The sequence below is a fragment of the Panthera pardus genome, unplaced genomic scaffold (genome assembly GCF_024362965.1).
Source record: "Panthera pardus isolate Hobbes unplaced genomic scaffold, ASM2436296v1 HiC_scaffold_8, whole genome shotgun sequence".
NCBI lineage: Eukaryota > Metazoa > Chordata > Mammalia > Carnivora > Felidae > Panthera > Panthera pardus.
In genome coordinates this window covers 5,757,083-5,777,604 of record NW_026527013.1, presented here as the reverse complement: position 1 = coordinate 5,777,604, position 20,522 = coordinate 5,757,083, and the positions used below count along the sequence as shown (strand labels likewise).

At 61.3% G+C, this 20,522-nt stretch overlaps 2 protein-coding genes across 11 annotated transcripts in view; one reads left to right on the top strand and one right to left on the bottom strand.

Moving 5' to 3' along the window:
- FBN3 (fibrillin 3) overlaps nucleotides 1-18,497 on the bottom strand; it is a 61,790-nt gene extending 43,293 nt beyond the window's left edge. The window contains exons 1-23 of one of the 2 annotated variants that reach the window (XM_053897364.1): nucleotides 18,374-18,497; nucleotides 16,480-16,693; nucleotides 16,262-16,344; nucleotides 15,633-15,731; nucleotides 15,352-15,441; nucleotides 15,003-15,098; nucleotides 13,251-13,448; nucleotides 13,020-13,145; nucleotides 12,761-12,886; nucleotides 10,232-10,384; nucleotides 9,933-10,115; nucleotides 9,388-9,531; nucleotides 9,195-9,314; nucleotides 8,947-9,072; nucleotides 6,336-6,458; nucleotides 5,955-6,230; nucleotides 5,613-5,666; nucleotides 4,025-4,150; nucleotides 3,798-3,923; nucleotides 2,322-2,441; nucleotides 2,045-2,182; nucleotides 1,847-1,897; nucleotides 1,461-1,586 (exon numbers count right to left, since the gene is read on the bottom strand). In XM_053897364.1, the coding sequence (XP_053753339.1) occupies nucleotides 1,461-1,586; nucleotides 1,847-1,897; nucleotides 2,045-2,182; nucleotides 2,322-2,441; nucleotides 3,798-3,923; nucleotides 4,025-4,150; nucleotides 5,613-5,666; nucleotides 5,955-6,230; nucleotides 6,336-6,458; nucleotides 8,947-9,072; nucleotides 9,195-9,314; nucleotides 9,388-9,531; nucleotides 9,933-10,115; nucleotides 10,232-10,384; nucleotides 12,761-12,886; nucleotides 13,020-13,145; nucleotides 13,251-13,448; nucleotides 15,003-15,098; nucleotides 15,352-15,441; nucleotides 15,633-15,731; nucleotides 16,262-16,344; nucleotides 16,480-16,676 (2,881 nt within the window). In that variant the 5' untranslated portion in view covers nucleotides 16,677-16,693; nucleotides 18,374-18,497. The remainder of the gene's footprint in view (nucleotides 1-1,460; nucleotides 1,587-1,846; nucleotides 1,898-2,044; nucleotides 2,183-2,321; nucleotides 2,442-3,797; nucleotides 3,924-4,024; nucleotides 4,151-5,612; nucleotides 5,667-5,954; nucleotides 6,231-6,335; nucleotides 6,459-8,946; nucleotides 9,073-9,194; nucleotides 9,315-9,387; nucleotides 9,532-9,932; nucleotides 10,116-10,231; nucleotides 10,385-12,760; nucleotides 12,887-13,019; nucleotides 13,146-13,250; nucleotides 13,449-15,002; nucleotides 15,099-15,351; nucleotides 15,442-15,632; nucleotides 15,732-16,261; nucleotides 16,345-16,479; nucleotides 16,694-18,373) is intronic. The other variant, XM_053897363.1, reaches the window with a different exon arrangement.
- Nucleotides 1-20,522, top strand: part of HNRNPM (heterogeneous nuclear ribonucleoprotein M) — a 297,886-nt gene that overhangs the window by 35,163 nt on the left and 242,201 nt on the right. The window lies entirely within an intron of this gene.

The following is a 20,522-nucleotide window of genomic DNA, read 5'->3' as shown; positions in this document are numbered from 1 at the left end:
GAAAGGCAGAACCACGTTCACGCCAGGCCATCTGGCTCTAGAGTGTGTGTTTGATCTGCAAGATGCCCTCAGAACAATCCGATGCCAGATAAGCCTCCATCAAGACCAGAGACAAGAGTCCAAGAGAGCCTAACTGCAAGCCTGGGGTCGGCTGCCTGTTTTTGTAAATAAAGTTTTATTGACACGCAGCCACATCCCTTTGTTTCCGAATTGCCTGTGGCTGCTTTTGCGCTACACGACAGACCTCCATAGCTTCAACAGGGACTGTGTGGTCCGCAAAGCCAAAAATATTTACCCCTGGCCCTTTGCAGAAAACGTCTGCTGAACCCCTGGTCTAGGAAAACTTCTGTTTCCCAAAGAAATGCATGATCGGGCAGGTCAGTTTGAAGATGAGACCTTGTTTTAGAACCTCGAGAACCTCTGGGAACCCTGTGACGCACACAGGGACGGGTGCCCTGGCCTGGGGCTAATGGTCACGTCTGAGCAGATGGGGCCGGAGTCAGCACCTCCCTGTTCACCCGGCCCCGAATTCAGCACACGGGTCCTGTAATGCGATGGCTTTTTTCTCTTTCCTCGATTCCTTTCTTTCCTCGGTTAGATTTGGGGGCCAGTGGGAGGACCCACCTAAAACTCAGTTCAGAAGCCAAGCAAAGTTGAGAAGGCACCTACGAGGAGGCTATTAGCCAACTGTGGGAAGAAACCGGACAGTAGGCAGAGCCCTGTTTGCTTGGCTGACACATGCTTTTGGCCAAGAAATGTCCGCTTCAAGATGTGGCCAAGAAATGTCCGCTTCAAGATGCGGGTGCCTGGGGGGCTCAGCTGATTAAGCGTGTGACTCCTGGTTTTGGCTCGGGTCATGATCTCACGGTTTCGTGAGTTCAGGCCCTGTATCAGGCTCTGTGCTGACAGCAAGGAGCCCACTTGGGATTCTCTCTCTCCCTCTCTCTATCTCTCTCTGCCCCTCCCCTGATCATGCCGTCTTTCTCAAAAATAAATACGCTTAAAAAAATTTTTTTTTTAATTTAAAGATGTGGACAGTGGCAACATCGAGAAACCCTCACCCCGGGGGAAAACGTCTCAGATCTCTGAGCCTGATGGGGAGCCATTCAGAGTGAGTGTTTGAGCCCTGGATGCTGAGGGAGATTCCTGGGCATGCTAGAGGTGCCCCCCCGCCCCGTGTAAACCTTTTTGGTAACAACAAAGAATGAATGAAAGTTGCAGATGCTATTTTACAAGAGCTTACCATTAGCAAGGAACCTTGTTAAAGGGCAGGTAAGTGAAAAGGTGAAACCCCCAAACAAATGTCTTTCAAGACACGTCAACGAGAGATGAGCAGGGAGTAGAGGGTCCCAGAGGACCCCCTCCCCAGTCCCTTCTGTCCCTAGGAGGGGTCTCCAGGCCCCGGCGTGGGGGCCACGGAGGGAGGGCAGGCAGCCCCGCACAGTCCCACTTGGACTCACCCACGCAGAGGCGGCCGGTGGTGTCCAGTGTCAGGCCGCTGGGGCACTCACAGCGGAAGGAGCCGGCAGTGTTGAGGCAGCGCCCGTTGGGACAGACCCCGGGGAAGACTTCGCACTCATTCACATCTGGGCAGGGATGGAAAAGGGGGAGAGGCAAGGGCTGGAGCTCCCCCGCTGGGGGTTCAGGACACCCAGGCTGTCCTCGGGGAGGCGGAAATGGGACAGTGCCAGCTTCGGGGGCTGGGGAATCTTGGGGAAGACCCCAAGGAAGGGCAATCTCTACCTTGATCTCAAAAGACTTCAGGACCCCAGGCATCCCCCACGACAGGCACCGGCCCGTGTGCAGCTCGCGGGGAGGGGTGAACCACAGAGGGGCAGGGAGTTACCTTCGCAGGTGAGCCCCGTCATGCGGGCAAAGCCGCGGGCGCAGGCGGGGTCTGTGGTTGGGAGAACCAGAGTGGGCACAGCAGTCACTTTCTCTATCCAGACCCCCGTTCTCTCAACGGGCACCCAGGCGACCACAGTGGCCACGCCCGGGAGGACCCCAAGAGCCCCCCCCCCCCAGGGGGCTCCCAGGGCATTACCGGGCTCGCAGCGTTCGCACGGGCTCCCCCAGGCAGCGCCCAGGGTGGCGCAGCACTGGGACCGCAGGGAGGCTCCACGCAGGTTTGCTTCACAGCGGCCGTCCTGGACCTGGAGCCAGCAGGTGCCCCTGGTGCTGTCTGCGGGGGAGGCGGCCACCCATGTCACCTGACAGCCCACACCTGCACGCCGACCCACAGAAGCCCAGCCTTCCCCAGGGTGGGACGCGGGGCCGGGCAGCAGGGTCGAGGCTGCTCCACGGGACTCTGGGCCTCTCACCTAGACACACGGTGCCGGACGGCCCCAGCCGGCTGCCGGGGGCGCATTCACAGGCATAGGAACCGGCCAGGTTCCGGCACAGACCATCTACACACGGGTTGGACAGGCACTCATTGATGTCTGCAAGGACAGTCCCCCACCGGGTCCTGAGCTCTGGGAGGGGAAGCCCCGGCTGGCCAGGACCCCCGTCTCCTCAGGGGCTGCCAGGGTCCAGTGACATAGGATGCACCCAGGTACACGCGTGGCCACACATGTACTTGGAGGAGGCACACGCACGCAGGCAGGGTGCACAGGAACGGAAACGCACAGGCACGCACGCCCAAGTGCTTGCACCGAATCGTGCTGTGCGCTCAGACAAGCACGGTGACACGCGGGGTCCCAGGAGCACGCACATGTCACCGTGGAGGGACAGACAGGATGGGAACAGTGGCCCTCAAGGGAGTCACCGCACAAGAGAGGACGCGACTGAGGGGGCAGGAGGAAAGCCCAGGGAGGAGAGGCCTGGATGTGGCCGGGGAGCGGGTAGCAGGCAGCTGATGGGACAGGGTGGGGGACAGAAGTCGCTCCGGAGTAGGGCGAGCAGGGCTGCTGGGGGGAGGGAGAGAGGACAGAAGGCCCAGGGAGAGGTGGGGTCATGCAGAGGGGGCACGGCCACACGACTGCTGGGGAATAAGGACATCGATACGAAGTGTGCACATGCTTGAACATGCGTGTGAGCATGTGTGTGCGCGCACAAGAGCGTGTGTGTGAACACACATCTAAGTGTGTGAAAGCATAAGGATGTGGGCACACGCATCTGAGAGCGTGCACCTGAGTGTGTGTAGCTACATGGGCACGTCTGTGAGTGTGAACACGGGTGTGTGTGTCCTGAGTACCAGTCTGCGTAACTGAGTGACTGCGCACACACACGTGTGACTGCACGCACAAGTGTGTGCCTCTCAGGGTGTGACTGTGTGTGGCTGAGTTCAAGTGTGTAAAACGTGAGAAGGAGTGTGTGCATGGGGGTACGCGTGTGTTTGAGGGCACGCACCCATGAGTGTGTATAACTATGTGAGACCGAGTCTTGAATATACTGGTCTTCGAGTTATGTGAGTGAGAATGTGTGTGTAACGAGCATACATGCGTCTTTCAGCATGTCTGTGTGCACGCACCACACGCAGCACGTGCAAGTGCCTGAGCATGTACGCCTGTGTGTACACGCCACATGCAATGTGTAAGTGTGTGCGTGTGCCATGCAGTGCGTGTGCCCGAGTGCGTGCATGTAGGCACACACAGCATGCAGAAGTGTCTGAGAGTGTGTGCGTGCACACAGCACATGCAGCACGCGCCTGGGCGTGTCCGTGTGCACACACAGCATGCACGAGCGTCTGACAGTGTGTGTGCGTGTGTACACGGCGCACGCAGCACGCATAAGTATTCGAGCGTGTGTGCGTCTGTGTGCGTGCACGCTGCACGCAGTGTGCCCGGAGGCTGTACCTTCACAGGTCTCCGTGTCCTGCCGGAAGCTGAAGCCCTGGGGGCAGGAGCAGCTGTAGCTGCCTGGGCTGTTCCGGCACCGCCCGTTGTCACACAGGAGACTGTTGCGCGCGCACTCATCCACGTCTAGGGGCAGGGGTGGGGGCGGGAGGGCGCGGTGAGGGCGTCTGCGGAGGGGGGAGGCCCGCGCACCCGCCCGCCGCCCACCGCCCACCGCCCACGCTCACCCACGCACTGCTTGCCGGCCGCGCCCGGCTCGTAGCCCAGGTTGCAGACGCAGCGGTAGCTTCCGCGAAGGTTCTCGCACATGCCGTTGGTGCAGACGTCGGGGTCGAGGGCACACTCATTGATGTCTGCAGCAGGAAGACGACAGAGCGGCTGCTCGGGCTCCTAGGAGCCTCCAAGAAGCCAGGTCCCCCGCGGAGGCCGAGCTTCAGCCCAGACCCCGCTTCATTTCCCTCTAAACCAGCGTTTCTCCGCGCGGTGGCCCTTCGGGGCCGTTCTTGGCTGTGGGGCGGTCCTGGGCACTGTAGGACGCTGAACAGCGTCCCTGGCCTCCGCCCACGAAACGCCAAAGGCACCCTTCCCAATATTTCTGCAAACAGTGCCAAATGTTCCTGGGGGCAGAGCCGTCCTCAGTCTGGCACCCCTGGAGCAAACCTTGTACCGCGGCAACACGATCACAACAAAGGCAGTCATACTTGCTACCGTCGCGGAGGGCTTACCATTTTGTGCATATTAACTCGACTGACCCTCACAACAGCCCCGAAACAGGCCCTATTATTGTGCCCACTTCACAGACAAGGAAACTGAAGCACAGACAGGGTAAGTAACCTGCCCCAGGTTATTCAGCCTGTAAACAGTAGGGCTGGGATTCGAACCCAGGCATCTGGCTCCAGAGCCAGTGCCTTTAACTGGATGAGCGGGTGGTGGTCCAGATGTCTGTCCTCCCCCAATGGCCCAGAGGTCAAGGGAAAATCAACTGTATCCTAAGTCCTTTGGTTACCACTCAGGCAGAAAGGCTGTTTCTGTGTGTGTGTGTGTGTGTGTGTGTGTGTGTGTGTGTGTGTATTCAGCAAACCAACGAGAAGACACACACATGGGCAATTTCCTTTGCTTTCAGGTTTCACCTGTACAGATAAGGCCCCTTGGGCTGAGACCTGCTGTGGCCACGGGAGATCAGCCAGGGATCCCAGGGTAGGGACTGTCGGTCATGGGGGGAATGACAAGAATCAGGGAGGTTGGAGAGCGACTGGAGCAAAAAAATCACAGCTCAGGAGGGAAAGGAGGTGTGGGAGAAAGCACAGCTTTGCACACCCACCATCTCTAGCTCCGTGGGTTGAGTCGCGTCTTCCCCAAATTCATACGTGAAAATCCTAAACCCCCAGGACCTCATCATTGGACCTTATGGCAAAACGGGGTCTTTGCAGAAGTGATCCAGGTAAAACAAGGTCGTTAGGGTGGACCCCCCATCCATTCCAGGATGATTGCATACCCATAAAAGGGGGAAATTCGGACACAGACACGCAGGGAGGACCCCACGTAGAGACGGAGGCAGAAATTGGGGCTCCTTCCAAAACGCCAGTGACCACCGGCAGCTGGGAATACAAGCAAGGAACAGGTTCTCCCAACCCTATCTACACGTTGATCTCAGACTTTGAGGCTCCATAGCTCTGGAGGAATAAATTTCTGTGCTTGAAGCCCCCCGCCCTCCCCCAGCCCGTGGTGCCGGGCTACGACAGCCTCCGCAAACTGACACGGTGCCCAGCCAGCACCCCGCCCCCCTGCCCTCTCCCGACACCCGCTGCCACTCACCTCTACCATCCGTGGTGATGCCCAGACCGCTGCCGCACAGAACCTGAAACTCAGCTGGGGTGGCAGAGATAGGGGGAGAGGGGGCAGTGGTCATCGCTGCACCCAAGCCACTCCCAAGGACGTGACCCCTTGGTGTGGAGCAAGAGTCTGGGACCCGATTGCCTCCCCCAACAGAGACAGCAACTTCCTGCGGTGTCTTCTTGGGGAGAGTCACCAGCAGAGAGATGCCCCCCCCACAGCCCATAGGAACCAATACACCTGTCCCCGCCCACCTCCAGGATGATGAACTAGAAGGTCTACGGGGACACAAAGGCAGGCTGGGCCAGGCAGCAGGACACTCACCGGAGTTCTTGGCAGGGCAGAGCTCGCAGGGCTCCCCGAATCCGTGGTCTGGGCTAGCACAGCAGCACTCAGATTTGGTGACCGCCCCGGGGAAGGGGCGTGTGCAGGAGCCCCGCTCCAGGGCCCCGTAGCAGGTGCTGCGCACGTGGGTGTCCACGCACACGCGGCCGTCCGCACCCACCGCCAGCCCCCCCAAGCAGTGGCAGCGGAAGGAGCCCTCGGTGTTGGTGCAGCGGCCGTTCATGCAGATGCCCGGAGTCTGGCACTCGTCGATGTCTGTGGGGGGGGGGGGGGGGCACGGGGAGGCTCTGCAACGGGTCCCAGCGGGCCCCACCACACCCCACCCCTGACCAGCCCGTCTGTCCGGCCACCGGGCCTCACCCACACAGTCGCGGCCACCAGGCGCCAGTAGGAAGCCGGATTTGCAGAGACACGTGAAGCTGCCGTCGTCATTGAGGCACACTCCGTTGGTGCACATGGTGGTGGTGGCACATTCGTTGTGATCTAGGGACACCGGAGAGGCTGGAGCCCCGCCCCGGCCCCTGGCTCTGCCGGCCCTGCTCACAGACCGGCCCCCCCTCTCACTTCTCCTCTGCACAGCAGAGTGAGGACTGAGCCCCCAGGACCCCACCCAGGGACTGGGAGCCCCACCAGGCAACTGGCTCTGTCCGCCTGGCTGTCAGTCTGTCTGCTGGAACGCGAGCGCTCCTGGGCCACGCTCGGGTGGGGGCAGGGGGGTCTTTGGCTCCACCTGCATTCTTCCTCCTGGCACAGGTCGGTGCTCCATAAATATTTGTTCAAAGGCAAAGAGTGGTGGCTGCACCAGCCTGTACGAAACGCCACCAAATCGTCCCTTTAAAAATGGTCAAAATGGTTTGAGGCTATGTACGTTTTGCTGCAATTTTTGTCTTTAATAAAGGAGGTGGTGGTGTGAATCTCACCTCAGTTCAAACAAAGAAAAGGGGAGAACAGGGGCGCCTGGGTGGCTCGGTTGGTTGAGCGACTGACTTCATCTCAGGTCATGACCTCGCGGTTCGTGGGTTTGAGCCCTGCGTCGGGCTCTGGGCTGTCAGCTCGGGGGCCCACTCTAGATCCTCTGTCCTCTCCTCCCTCTGCCCCTCCCCCACTCGCACTCTCTCTCTCAAAGATAAACGTTAAAAGAATTTTTGAAAAAAGAAAAGAAAAGGGGTGGGGTGCCTGGGTGGCTTAGTCGGTTGAGAGCCCGACTTCGGCTCAGGTCGCGATCTCGCGGTCTGTGAGTTCGAGCCCCGCGTCAGGCTCTGTGCTGACAGCTCAGAGCCCAGAGCCTGCTTCGGATTCTGTGTCCTCCTCTCTCTCTCTCCGCCCCACCCCTGCTTGTGCTCTGTCTCTCTCTGTCTTTCAAAAATGAATAAACACTAAAAAAAGTGGGGGGGGGGGACAGTTGACAATAACTTGGTCTCACTGTAAGGAAGCAGTAGGTGCAGAAATGAGTATCAAAGTATCCGTTCTGAGCAAAAAGGACTACGTCAAAAAAGCAGAAAGGTGGGAATGCGAGCTGGTGCAGCCACTCTGGAAAACTGTATGGAGGTTCCTCAAAAAACTAAAAATAGAACTACCCTATGACCCAGCAATTGCACTACCAGGTATTTATCCACGGGATACAGGTGGGCTGTTTCGAAGGGACACATGCACCCCATGTTTATAGCAGCACTATCAACAATAGCCAAAGCATGGAAAGAGCCCAAATGTCCATTGCTGGATGAATGGATAAAGAAGATGTGGTCTGTATATACAATGGAGTATTACTCGGCAATCAAAAAGAATGCAGTCTTGCCATTTGCAACTACCTGGATGGAACTGGAGGGGATTATGCGAAGCAAAATTAGTCAGAGAAAGACAAATATCATAGGACTTCACTCATATGAGAACTTTAAGACACAAAACAGATGAACATAAGGGAAGGGAAACAAAAATAACATAGAAACAAGAAGGGGGACAAAACAGAAGAGACTCAGGAAGGGTAACAAAAATAACATAAAAACAGGGAGGGGGACAAAACAGAAGAGACTCAGGAAGGGAGACAAAAATAGCATAAAAACAGGGAGGGGGACAAAACAGAAGAGACTCATAAATCTGGAGAACAAACTGAGGGTTCCTGGAGGGGGTGGGGGAGGGGGGATGGGCTAAATGGGTCAGGGGCACTAAGGAATCCACTCCTGAAATCACTGTTGCACTATATGCTAACTAACTTGGATGTACATTTAAAAAAATTAAACATAAAATTTTAAAAAAAGAAAGGAACGAGTGAATGAATGAATGAGCGATGCACACAACAGTCTGCGTGGGAATGTCAATCGCAGTATACCCATAATTGGGAAAAGTGGAAACAGCCCCAACGTCCACCAGCTGAGCGGTGAAGAAACAAGATGGCGCTCACACACGCTCCCCGAACCCCACGGTCCTGATCCCACGCTCTCAGCCAGACTGCGACAGGACAGGACAGGACCGGGGTCGGACAGCCCCTGCTGGGATTCGGGGAGCGAACGCAGGAGGGAGGGAACGAAGGAGTCAGTTAGTTGGCTGAGGGCTTCCCAGGGGTGGTGGCGGCACCACGCTGGCCGCTCGCTCTGAGAAGTGTGGGTGATGGGTTGCAAGGGCTGGGGGGGGGGGGGCACGGACATGTGGCAGGCTACCCCCGAGGCACTGGCAGGTGCGGCACGAAGGTGGTGCAGGACCACCCCGAGGACCCAGGTGGACTTTGGGATGGCCCCAGGCCAGCCAGCCTGGTGGCTGCGTCCGGGGAGGGCCCCCGCGGCGACTCGAGGGGCGGCAGGGGCCGCGGCGCAAGAAGGATCTCGAGCAGGCTGGCTGGGTTCAGGAGTGGGAGCGGGGGCTCTCTCTGCCTTAGGGACGGAGGTGGGTGGTCTACAGAGGAGACCGGCAAGGTGGGCCCCACCGGCAGCCACCGGGGCCCCCAAGCCCCCTACCCACCTGCCCACCCCCGACTCACCCACACAGTTCTTGCCCCCCGGGCCGAGCTCGAAGCCCGCGTTGCAGGCACACCGGAAGCTGCCATCTGTGTTGACGCAGCGGCCGCGGTGGCACAGGTTGCTGCCCACAAGGCACTCGTCCACGTCTGGGTGGGGGTGGGGACGCGGGGGAGGTGGCAGGCGGTCAGACTCGGGCGCAGGCCGCCGAAGCAGGCTCCCCGCCGGCAGGGCAACCCCAGCGCCCCCGCTCTCCGACCGACGGCCGTACCCACGCACGCCTGCTTGGCCACCGCCGCCTGGAAGCCCTCGTGGCACCGGCAGCGGTAGGAGCCGGGGGTGTTGACGCAGTCTCCGTGGTGACAGGGGCTGCTGGCGCATTCGTCCACGTCTGTGGGCAGAGGACCCTGAGCCCCCGCCCGGCGGGGTGCGCCCCCCCCCCCCCCAACCCGGCCGCCGCTCACCGATGCACTCCCCGCGAACGTCCTGTGCGTAGCCCACGTTGCACTCGCAGCGGTAGCTTGAAGGGGTGGGCAGGCAGCGGCCATTGAGACACAGATTGGTGAAATGCCGGCAGATGTCGATGGTCTGGTTCAGGGTGGCTGTGCCTGAGGGCGGGGACAGCAGGCGCACCTGAGTCTAGGCCGGGCCTCTGGGTGTGGACGCCCACGCGGAGGCTGGAACCCCGCCCACTTCAGCCTGGAGTCCCGCCCTAGCCGCAGACCCCCCACACCGGCTGACACCCCACTGTGGGCCCAGACCCTCACCATGGAGTGAGACCTGCCCCCCCCCCCCCCCGCCCCGCGCCCGGTGCCAGACCCCTACCCAAGGCCTGAACCCTGACTTTGAGGCCCAGATCCCACATCTACCCGCACCCCCAGACCGCTGTCCGTATTTTCATTCCTACTGCCCAGGCCAGGACGCCCACTCCAAAGCCCTGACCCTCCCCCTGAGGCCTGGACCCCCTCCCCTAGGTCTTGGATGTCTCTTCCCAAGCCCCAGGCCTCACCAATATGGGCGTTGCCAAGGCCCAGGCCGGGAACGCCACGCCCATTGGAGCCATGGGGGCTGTGCCACGCAGGCCCAAGGCCAGGACCCATGCCGTTGGATCCAAAGCCAGGGAGACCAGGGAAGGGGCCGGGATAGGAGGGCAGCAGCGGGAGCCCCTGCACGCACAGTCGCTGGAACTCATCTGCAAGGAAGCAGAGTTTGAGGCCAGGCCCTCAGTCGTGCCCCAGGGGCCGCAGTCATCAGGCAGGAGCTCTGGGGGGGCAGAGGAAGGAGGGGGGGCAACCCCAGGCCACTCACCAGAGCCCCTCGGAGGACATGGCTCTGGGGCTGGGCCGGGAGCCCAGCACCTGCCCCTGTCACAGCAACACTGCCTCTGAGTGTAACGGCCAGCAAGGTCTCCGGCACAGCGGCCTACAATCAGCACCGAGAAGCAGGTGCCAGCCCGGTGGTCTGCAACGGGGATGGGAAGGATCTGTTACCAGCCCTGGGTTCAAATCCCAGCTCCACCAACACTGCAGAACCTGCAGAACAGGTTTCCTTGCCGCTCTGTGCCTCAGTTTCCCCATCCATCGAATGGGGGTGCTCAGACCATCCACCTCACCTCAGAAGAAAGTCGCCGGGATGGAAAAGTGGAGGGGGCCCTGTGGGGCACATGGCCGATTGTCACTGAATGAGAATCTCATTACCAAGATTTCCAAATGATCCCAGAGAGATAGATTTGGGCTCATTCCAAGTAAAAGCATTCTGATGCCTACCGCTGGCGTTGGTAGTAAGCTCCCTGTCCCTGCGGGCATTCAACCACACCGAGGACGACCCTTTGGTTTTGGGGGGCTGCCCGGGTTGGGAGGTCAGGCTGAATGCTCAAGCGAGGACGCCAGGATCTGTGGCCGTGTGCCCTCACCGGCCAGCCCTGGGAATCTGGGGAAACCTAAGAGGCTGTGAATTTGAGAAGAGGCCCAAGGAGCAGACTGCTGGATTCATGACCACGGACTGCAGCCCCAGGGGGACTGAACCAGAGGCTCCCCAGACACGAGAACCACGGACACTCTTCCACATCCCACTCTGTTCTTGGGCTGACAGCTTTATGCAGTGATCAGCTTTCTCAGGCCCAAAGAGTATTTTTGGCTTAAAAGCGCACAAATCCTGGCCAGTGGCCCACAGTGAAACTTCTCCCACCAGCAGGGAGGGCCCCGGACAGCAGCCCCTGTCCTGCCCCGCCCACGGCTGAGAAAACAGGCAAACATTTCTACCTCCCCAGCTGGACCCCCAGGTGCACGTGTGACAGCTGGGGTACCATCCCAGCCCTTGAAAGGTGGGTTGAGGGGGACAAGGCCTGCCCAGAGGAGGAGAGGTCAACAGACTCATTCAAGGTCACACAGCCACTAAAGAGGGAGGAGGGATGGGAACGCAGATACCCAAACCCCAGGGGATCTGACCAAGCAGCCGCCTCTCAAGTAGGGAAGACAGAGACAGAATGTGAGGATTTTAACAAAAACGATGCTGCTTCTGCTCACAGAGCACCCACGGTGATCGGGCCCAGCCAAGCGCCCCATCTACACCGCTCTCTCGTCTTTGTGAATGTGTATTGCGTGCCCACCACATCCAGCTCCTGGCAAATCACTCCAAAATTGTATTTAATCCTCCCCACGACTCCAAGAGGTAGGTATCGCCACCATCCCCATTTCACAGATAAGGAAGCTGAGGCACAGAGAGGTTAAGACACTTGCCTGAGATCACAGAGTTTGTGAGCAGCTCAGGTAGCAGTTGGCACCCAGGACATTGGCTCAAATCTAGGCTCTACTGTTTAGTGGCTGGGAGAGACCCCCTTTTTCCACCCTTTATTCCAGGGGACTTGCCCAGAGGTGTCATCTACGCTGGCCATGACGGCCCCCAGAGGTGAAGGCATAGAAGGTCTGGCGTTGGCCACAGCACGCTGGCAGAACTCCAAACACAATACTCCCAACCCTGCCTGGTAGAGGCCCAGCCAGAGGGGCCCTGGTGATGCTGGGGAACTGCCAAGCCCCTTCACTCCTCCCCAAACCAGGGCTCTGCCCATCCCCCGCCACAAGTGGCCATATTCCTGGCCAACCTCATTAACCACCGGCAATGTCTAAAGTCTAATGACCAGCTCAGCAGGACAGCAGGACAGGGAGTGAGAGCCCAAAGGTCCCCCGCCTCCCAGGAGGGGGTCCAGGGTGGGGGTGAGGGGCTTACAGGAGTGTGGGCCTCGGTAGGAGGCATGGCACAGAGGACCTCATCCTGGCTGGGGGGGTGGGGGGGAGGTCTGGGGAGCTGGGTATGGCCACATATTCTGGACTTACTGAGTTGGCTCAAGCAAACCTCCCCCTCTGGGTCTGTTTCCCTCTCTCAGACACAGGGTGTGGGGGAAGATGGGGAACTCTTTGAAGTCTCTGGGAAGTCTCTTTAGAAGACAAAGCAATGGGAAGAAGGGCACAGAGACCGAGGCCAGAGGGTCAGGAGGCATAGAGACAGGGAGCCAGAATGGCAACAAGGGTGGCCAGTGAGCCAGAAGGGCACGGGGTGGGCGTCCGAGGGGCAGAGGGGCGGGGCAAGGGGCGGGGCGGCGGGAGAGGGGCGGGGCGGAAGTGAGGGGCTTAAAGACTGGGGTCCAGAGAGCACAAGGGCTAATGGGTAGGGAGCCAGGAAGCCAGAGGGGAGGGAACCCTGTTCCAGAAACGACAGAAGGACATAAAGACCCGAGGGCTAGAGGAGCCCAAGGGCCGAAGGGTTGCAAATATATTTGAGCACGGGGCCTGTCTCCTAACCGCCCCCTGTCCCTCCAGCACCCCCCAGGCCCCAGCTCACCCAGGCAGCGGGAGCCATCCAGGCTGCTGGCAAACCCACGGGGACAGGTGCACACAAAACTGCCAGCTGTGTTGGTGCAGCCGCCCCCGGAGCAGAGGCCCAGCACGCTGACACACTCATCCACATCTGTGTAGACGGATGCCTCGTCAGAAGCGGGTCTGCCACCAGCTGTACCCCTCCTCTTCCTCCTCCTTGCAGGGGAGCCTGAGCTGCCCGGACCCAGAGGAGGCCCCTAGTCCTCACCCTCCCCATCGCCCACCTTCACACTTGGCACTGTTCTCACTGAGCCGGTGTCCAGTGGGGCAGCGGCACTCGAAGGAACCCACGGTATTGATGCAGCTGCCCCCCTGGCACAGGCCCGGGACGGACTGACACTCATCCACATCTGCAAGGGAATGAGAGGCCCGTCAGAGGGAAGAACCAAGGCTGCAAGGGATCCCATTCAGCCCTGGCCCCCAAGACCGTCCTCCCTACTCGCTGACTCCCTTACCTTGACAGGCCCCCGTGTGGATATTGGGGATGAAGCCTCGGCGACAGGGGTGAGGCTGTGCAGGACAGAGCTCACAAGGGACACCCCAGGCCTGGCCCACGGTGGCACAGCAGAGTGCTTTGGTGCACACGAGGCCGATCAGCTGGTGCCGGCACCCCTCAGGGCCCACTTGACCGAAGCAGGGCCCCGTCCGATAGTCTGTGAGACAGGGTAGCTGGCTACTTCAGCTGCCCCCGCCCCAGAACTTCTCATCCCTGCAGCCCCAGCTCGGGCCCTTACCTCTCTTACTCGGACCACTGCTGTGGCCTCCTTTACCAATACAGCAAGCAGCCTTTACTCATGCTGTACCCCAGCCCTATCAGACGAACTCCCATTCACCCTTCAAAACCCTTTCTCCCCAAAGCATTCCCCAACCAACCTCCAAAAGAGAGGCCAGGACCTTCAAGTCCACAAAGAGCAGAGCATGTCAGAGAAGCCGACCACTCCCCCTGGCCCACCCTCCCTTCAGGCCTGGGCAGAGACCATAGATACCCAGCAGGACAGCCTGTCTCATCCCTGAGTGCAGGCCAGGCCCTGCCAGATCTCCCAGACTCGAGGAGGGACCCAGCACAACACCACACCCCTGACCCCTGAGCCCGGCCAAAGGTGGTCTCTTGAGTGCCCCCACCTCTGTACACGGGCTCAGATGTGGGCTTCCTGGTTCCATCCTCCAGATGGTTCCAATCAAGGGGCTGGCGACAGACCAAGGGAAGCCCCTCCCAGAAGGGGAAGGCAAAGCCGGGCCCCCTAGACCCGTATGGAGGAGGAGACACGCAGAAACCAGCAATGGTCCCGACTCCACTAAGCCCAAACAGTTCCAGAATCTCACCTAATTCACCCAGAACTCTGGAGTCCCCCTGGCTCCTGCCTCTCTCTGGGGCCCTCACCGGCCACCACCCACTCAGGCCTCCCTCTCTCACCCGCCCCACCGACCCTCCTCTCCCTCAGCCACCCCACGCTGTTCCCCTTCCCCATCGGTCAGCCCGAATTCCAGTTCCCAAAAGCACCCGGCTCGCACCGAGGTGACCCTCCCAGTCCCTCCAGCCTCTGACTCATAGCTACACCGTCCCCACCCCGGCTTTGGCCACAGATGGGTCTTTTCCTCGAGCAGCACCTCCCAACACTGGGGTCCGCCCATCTCCGCCGGCCTGGGCTCCTGGGCCACACACGCGGGGCAGCCTCGTGGCTCCTGCAGCCGAAACTTCACCAGCCCGGCGTCCCCACCGCTGCCCACTCCTGCTGGCTTTCTCCTTCTCAGCTTCCCCTGGGCTCCGTGCTTTCTGCGCACCCTGAGTCACCCTCGCTTGTCTTCCGCCAGAACCTCAACCATCCGCTCAGCTTCGGGCCACAGACGGGGCAGCCCCGGGCCCGGCTGTCCAGCTATTTCCACCTGCCCCGCATTCAACTTTTCACAAAACACCATTGCCTCCCAACAGATGACCCCCGCCCCACCTCAGCTGTGGGAGTATTTTGACAATGGGGGGGGTGCATTAAAGGGAGGCTTGTCCATCTCATGAACTCTGACGTATCTCTTCTTCCAGGAAGCCCTCCCTGATGCCCTTCCCTGGAGCAGCAGTTTCTCTGCCCTTCACAGCACCGGGGACACTAGAAAGGAGGCCAGCTGGAGCCTCCCAGGGCCTGGCTACATCTCAGGGGCTGCCGGGAAGCCCCCTGCCATCCCCCAAGGCCCCTACCCCACGCCCAGCTTGGTACCTCTCTCACACCGCGGCCCCATGAAGCCATACGCACAGGCGCAGCGGTTCGGCCCTATGCAGCGGCCCCCGTTGTGGCAACCACGGTCACAGACGGCTGTGGAGGAAGAGAGGAGGGTGGCCTGAGGTCCCCTCGCAGCAGAGGGAGCTGGGGCCCCGAAAAGCCCATTTTCACCCAGGAATCCCCACCGTGTGGCCCAGACCCAATGAGAAGACTGTGACGATGGGTACGTATGTCCCTCCCTTCCCTGGTCCCAGAAGAGTGGCCCGCGGGTGGTGGGGGGGGGCAGCTGACAGCAGAGACCCGCCCTCTGGGCCCCCGGGCCCAGGTGTTCACTGGAGATACTCACGCTGCCCACACACCGTGCCCGTGTAGCCCCTCTGGCACAGACAGGACTCCCCTCGGCAGCTGCCCCCATTCATGCAACTGACACTGCACCCTAAGGACGGGAGGAGGGACACGCGGCAGAGTGGTGACAAACCCTCGAGATGCACGAGATCGGTGGCAAGACGAGGCTGGCCCGGCCCGGCTCTGGTCGGTCCTCCGGCAAAACCAGCCTGGGCCCCCAGTGGCATCCGGGAGCCTCCCACCTTCTCCTCCTGCCCCCGGGGGGGCCATCTCCCTGCTCACCTCGGCTTCCCCCGCAGCTGGGGGCCAGCTTCCCATCAGCACAGGTGCACAGGTTGGGCCGGGAGCAGAAGCCGTCACCACAGGCGTGCCTACAGACGGCTGGCATGGGCAGAGCAGGTGACAGTCAGTCAGGGCTGGGACCCGAATCCTGTGCCGCCCCCGCCCCGCCAGTGCCCAGGCAAGGCTCTGGGTTTCTGTGGGAGCCACGAGGAGAGGGGCTCTTTGGGCCAGAAGGGCTGAGCACCGAGGACAGAAGCCAGAGACGCTGGGTCGGTGACTGTGGTGTGGAGGTGGAGGGCTCTCCTGGGAGTGGAGTCAGATTCTAGAACCTGGGGGGTGGGGGGTACAGACTGGCAGAGATAGAGACAGATGGGGGGGAGACAATGGGAGGGAGACAGACAGCCAGGGACAGAGACAAGGAGGCAGTGAGGCAAAGGAAATGAACATAGCAGGGTGGCCTGGGAGCCTGAAGACAGGCCAGGGCCAATCCTGTGGTTCAGCCTGACGCTCCTGGTCAAGTCAGCTGGCAAACAGGGTTGGACTTGCCAGGGGGTTAGAGAGCTGCCCTGGCGTCCCGCCCCCTGCGTCCCCCTCCCCCCGCCCCACCTCCAGAGGGCAATGGCACTCACGAACGACACACTGGTTCCCGCCTGGCAATGTCCTCCAGCCGGGACAGCAGTAGGCGTGGAAGCGGGAGCCGCACACGTTCGGCCTTTGGGAGAGCGCGGCACAGCGGGTGAGCCCCTGCCCTGCAGGACATCCCCTGGGCCTCCTTCCCCCCACCCAGCAGGACAGCCCAGCCCAGCCCACACCCCAGGGGCCTGTCAGCATGCCGGGAGCCACGCACCCCTGCAAGATGCCCGGGCTGCCACGCCTCCGCACACGTCCGGGACCTGCAGACTCCAAGGCCCTGTCCCATCGGCCGTGGACACCCACCATGCACAGCAGGGCCGTCCAGGCCAGCAGGAGCAGAGCCAGGGGCCCCCAGGCCATGGTGAAAGCCCCAGCCCTTCTCCTTGCTGAGCACAGGCCTTTCAGAACCATCGTGCGTCCCTCAGAGGCTGCAGAGGGGAAGCAGAGTCAACGGCAGCAGAAGCCACAGAGTACCCAGGGGAACCAGGAGGCTGGGACGGCTGGATGGCAGGGTGAGGGGACGGGGAACAGGTACTAGAGCCCAGGGAGGCATCCAGCCCTGACCCAAAACCAGGTGAACAGTCAGGGCAGGCTTCTTGGAGGAGGTGTGATGTCTCAGAGTTAGCTGAGAGAAGAGTGCTGGGAGCAGAGTGCGCAGTGAGAGCACAGGCGGGAGGAGTGTGGAGTGGAACTTCAACTTGCCGTCCAGGGCGATGGAGAAGCCCTGAAGGGCGTGAAGCGGGAGGAACAAAGGCAGAATGGGTGTTTGGTGGGGTGTGGAAGGGCTTGCAGGGGCCTGGGAGGAAGCGTGCAGGTGAGGAGGCTGGGGCAGGGGTCCAGAGAGGGGAGGGGACAGAATTCCAGGACTAATGAGGAGATGAGTCACCAGGAGTTGGAAGCTGGTTCCAAAGGAGGCAGGAGGCATTGAGGAGACTCCCGGAATCCTGGCTGGGAGGGCTGACGGGAGGGGACCCGAGGGCAGGGGGGACAGGTGGCGGATGCCCATTAGGGTGGCGCACTCCCTCCACCCAGCAGGGAAGGGATAGCTGTTGTGCCCAATGCACAGACGAGCAAATCAAGGCCATCACAGTTAGTGAGGGGCTGGGGGTGGGTGAGTGCTGAAGCCCAGGCAGAGGCGGGGAGAGGGAGAGGACGGGTGCGCCCCCCCTCTGAGGAGGTGGCCGGCTCTCTCCAGAACCTGGAAGGGCAGGAGGCTAGAGACGGAGGTGAAGGAGATGACCAGGTGCGGGTTAGGAGGAAGGAAGCTGAATACTTGGAGGACAGCAGACAGACCAAGTGGCCTTCTGGGGGACCCTTTCAGCTCCTACTTTCCAGACCAGGGAGAAGAACTGGTCCTGGGTAGGGACCGTGCAGGAAGTCTGCTGTGTGCCCTTGGGCCGGTGGCTGCCCCTCTCTGGGCCTTGGGTGACAAGAGAGCCTGACCAGGTGGTCCCCAGGTCCTCGGGGAAGGGAGAGACCCTTGTCAACCGTGGCGAGAGTCGGGAAGCCTCAGCCCGGCTGGGGAGGGGCACCCCTTTCTCGCCTCCAAGCTGTCCCACTTCAATCCGCGCGGGGAGGACGCCTTCTCCAGGCAGCCTCGGGGCGCACGCCGCCTCGCTCCCCGCCCCCTCTGCCCCCGGGCTGGGGTGGGGGGGGGGGGGGGTAGAGACTCTGACCAGTCCTGACCCCTGACCCGGCATCCTCCTCCCCCCCTAGCCCTCCCCGCCCTCCGCCCTCCGCCCTCCGCCCTCCGCGCCCCGCGTCCCGGAGGTGCTCGAATGAATGAGCCGGGAAGGCGCGCACGGCGCCGGGCGGGAAGCGAGCGGTCCGGGGCTCCGCGGACGAGGAGGGGGACCCGCCGGCCGCGCTCTCCACCCGGCAGGGCCGAGGACCGAGGGCCCCCGGGCCGCGACCGCGCTCGGCTCCGCCCTCACCTGCGGGCCGCGGCCCTCCCGCCGCCCGGCGCCCCCGTCCCGCGCGGAGAGGGGAGCGGGTGGGCCCGGGGCTGCGGCCGCGAACAAAGGAATCCCCTCCCCCTCCCCGGCCCCGGCCTCCCCCGCCCCCCGCCGTCCCCGCGGGCGCCCCGGCGGGCCCCGCGCGACTCCGACCTGCGAGCCGGCGCGCGTGGAGGCAGGCACGGCGAGCGGACGCGGGGCTCCGCGCTGGAGGGCCGGCTCGCGCGGCGCCGGGGGCCCGGGGCGGGAAGGCGAACCGAGAGGCCGACCCCGTCGCGTTCGCAGCCCGGAGCCGCCACTGGGGGGGCGGGGGGGGGGCGGGGGGAGTTGGGGGCGGGAGGAGTCGGGGGAGGGCGCGTTTGCACCTCGAAGCTCCCGAGGCGGGGGCCGGGGGCTCGGATCCGGGCTGGGGGGAGGTGTTGGAGCTGGGGGGAGGGCCTGGGGCTGCGGTGAGGGGGGGGGGAGACTCGGAGAGGCTGGAGAAGCCGGAGGGGGGGGTACCCAGAGCTCTGCCGGGGCTGAGAGGCTAGATGGGAGGGGGGGGCTCAGGGCGCTGGAGGGGGGTGGGGGGGGGGTGGGGCTGCAGGAACCGCGTGTTCGGATAGGAATTGATCTGGAGGTAGCCCTGAGGCGGGGCTCCGATTTGGGGCGGCCGGGAAGCCAGCCAGGGCCGGGAGGTCCCGGGACTCACCTAGGAGGCCGCCCTTCATCGTCCCAAGCCACCTCCCCTTCCCTCGGGCGGGCAAGGAGAATTCCAGGGGTGACGTTGGAAACTCACCTGGCCGCGCCTGGAGCCTGGATTCTGAACCAAGATCCGGAGGCCCCTAAATGTAGGCAAACCATTGGGCAAAGGTGCCCTTCCTGAGAAGGCCCCCGGTTTTCACCTGATTCTCCAAATGAAGAGTTTAAGAATCCAACAGGTCTAGACTTTCTGGGCCTCAGTTTCTCTACCTGTCAAAGGGGCCCAGACTTCAGAATTTTGGCTGCCTGTTTGGGCTGTACATTCCCGGTGAAAATTTGTAAGTTCCACCCACCACTTTTCCAGCTTTGAGAACAGAGACCACCGCTGCCCCTCAAGGTGGGGATCAAGTCAGGGCAGTTGGGTGGAGCTGGAACTGTTAATGCCGCTCAGCAAACTCCTATGCATCTGGCAGAGCCCGGTTCTAAAAGCCCCTCCCTACTCCCATATTGTTAGCTTACCCTATTACATCCCCAAAGCTGATTGCGCTGATCGTGTCTCCATCACGGCACTTCCAGAATGTTATAAATAAATAGTAAAAGTAATTTGAGCTCGTGTTTAATGGATGCTGACGTGCCAGGCTTGGTGTTAAGCGTGTGGTACACATTATCTCGTTCAGTAACTCAAAACCCTATGAGGGAGATACTCATAATCTCGCAGTGTGGGTCCGGGGAGGCAGACCTAGACGCCAACATTCCTGGGCAGGAGAGAGGGACCCCCAGGATAGGGATGGGGAGGAAAGGGGCATTCTGTTTGAGGATGGGAGGCTTGGGGCTCAGTAGAAAGGGGCAGATCAGAAAAGGGGAAGAAACAGCTTAGGTAAAGGCCTGGAGACAGGAGAGCGTGGCGAACGCAGGAGTTGAATGAGGCTGGAGCTTTGGGGGAGCAGAGAAAGGGAAAGAGGGAATCTGGCTGGGTAAGCACAGGAGCCCTCAGGGGGCTCCCCCTGGACATGGTGGGCTTCCATGGTGAGACTCGCCCCAGAGTTGCACTGTGGGGGTTAGAACTGGGCTGGGGTGAGAGGGGGGGCATGAGACAGAGGGAAACCTCAGGGACAAGGTTCAGGACATCCTGGCAGAGGGAATGGGGTCCCCGGGGGGCGGGGCTATGGAAGGAACCCCAGGATTAACCAGAAGAGCAGCTGATGGGTGGGATTCTAGTGTGGGAGGGCCCAGAGGCTGTGGGGATGAGCCAGCTTCTGGGGACACTTCCGTCCCCTCTTCCCAGGCTCCTTTGTCAAGGTGCATCCTGGGCTGCTCTTCAGCCAACAGATGTGTCTTGCACGGACACAGGGATAGGCACGGGGTGTCCCAGAAGCATCCCGGTGCCACCCCAAGACTGTCTGTCATGAGGGCAGAGCAGCCCTGGTCTCCCTGTCCAAGTTGTAGCATCACCAATACCCTATTCCAAGGCTTCCCGTCACTGTCACCCACGGCTGTCACCCTCTCATTGTTACCCATCAACGGGACACCTTGCTGTGTTCTGGTTATTTTGCTGCCTGTCACCTTCATGGTGTTCCCCTGTCATCTGTACACCTTGTTGCTGTGACATTGTGACCCATTA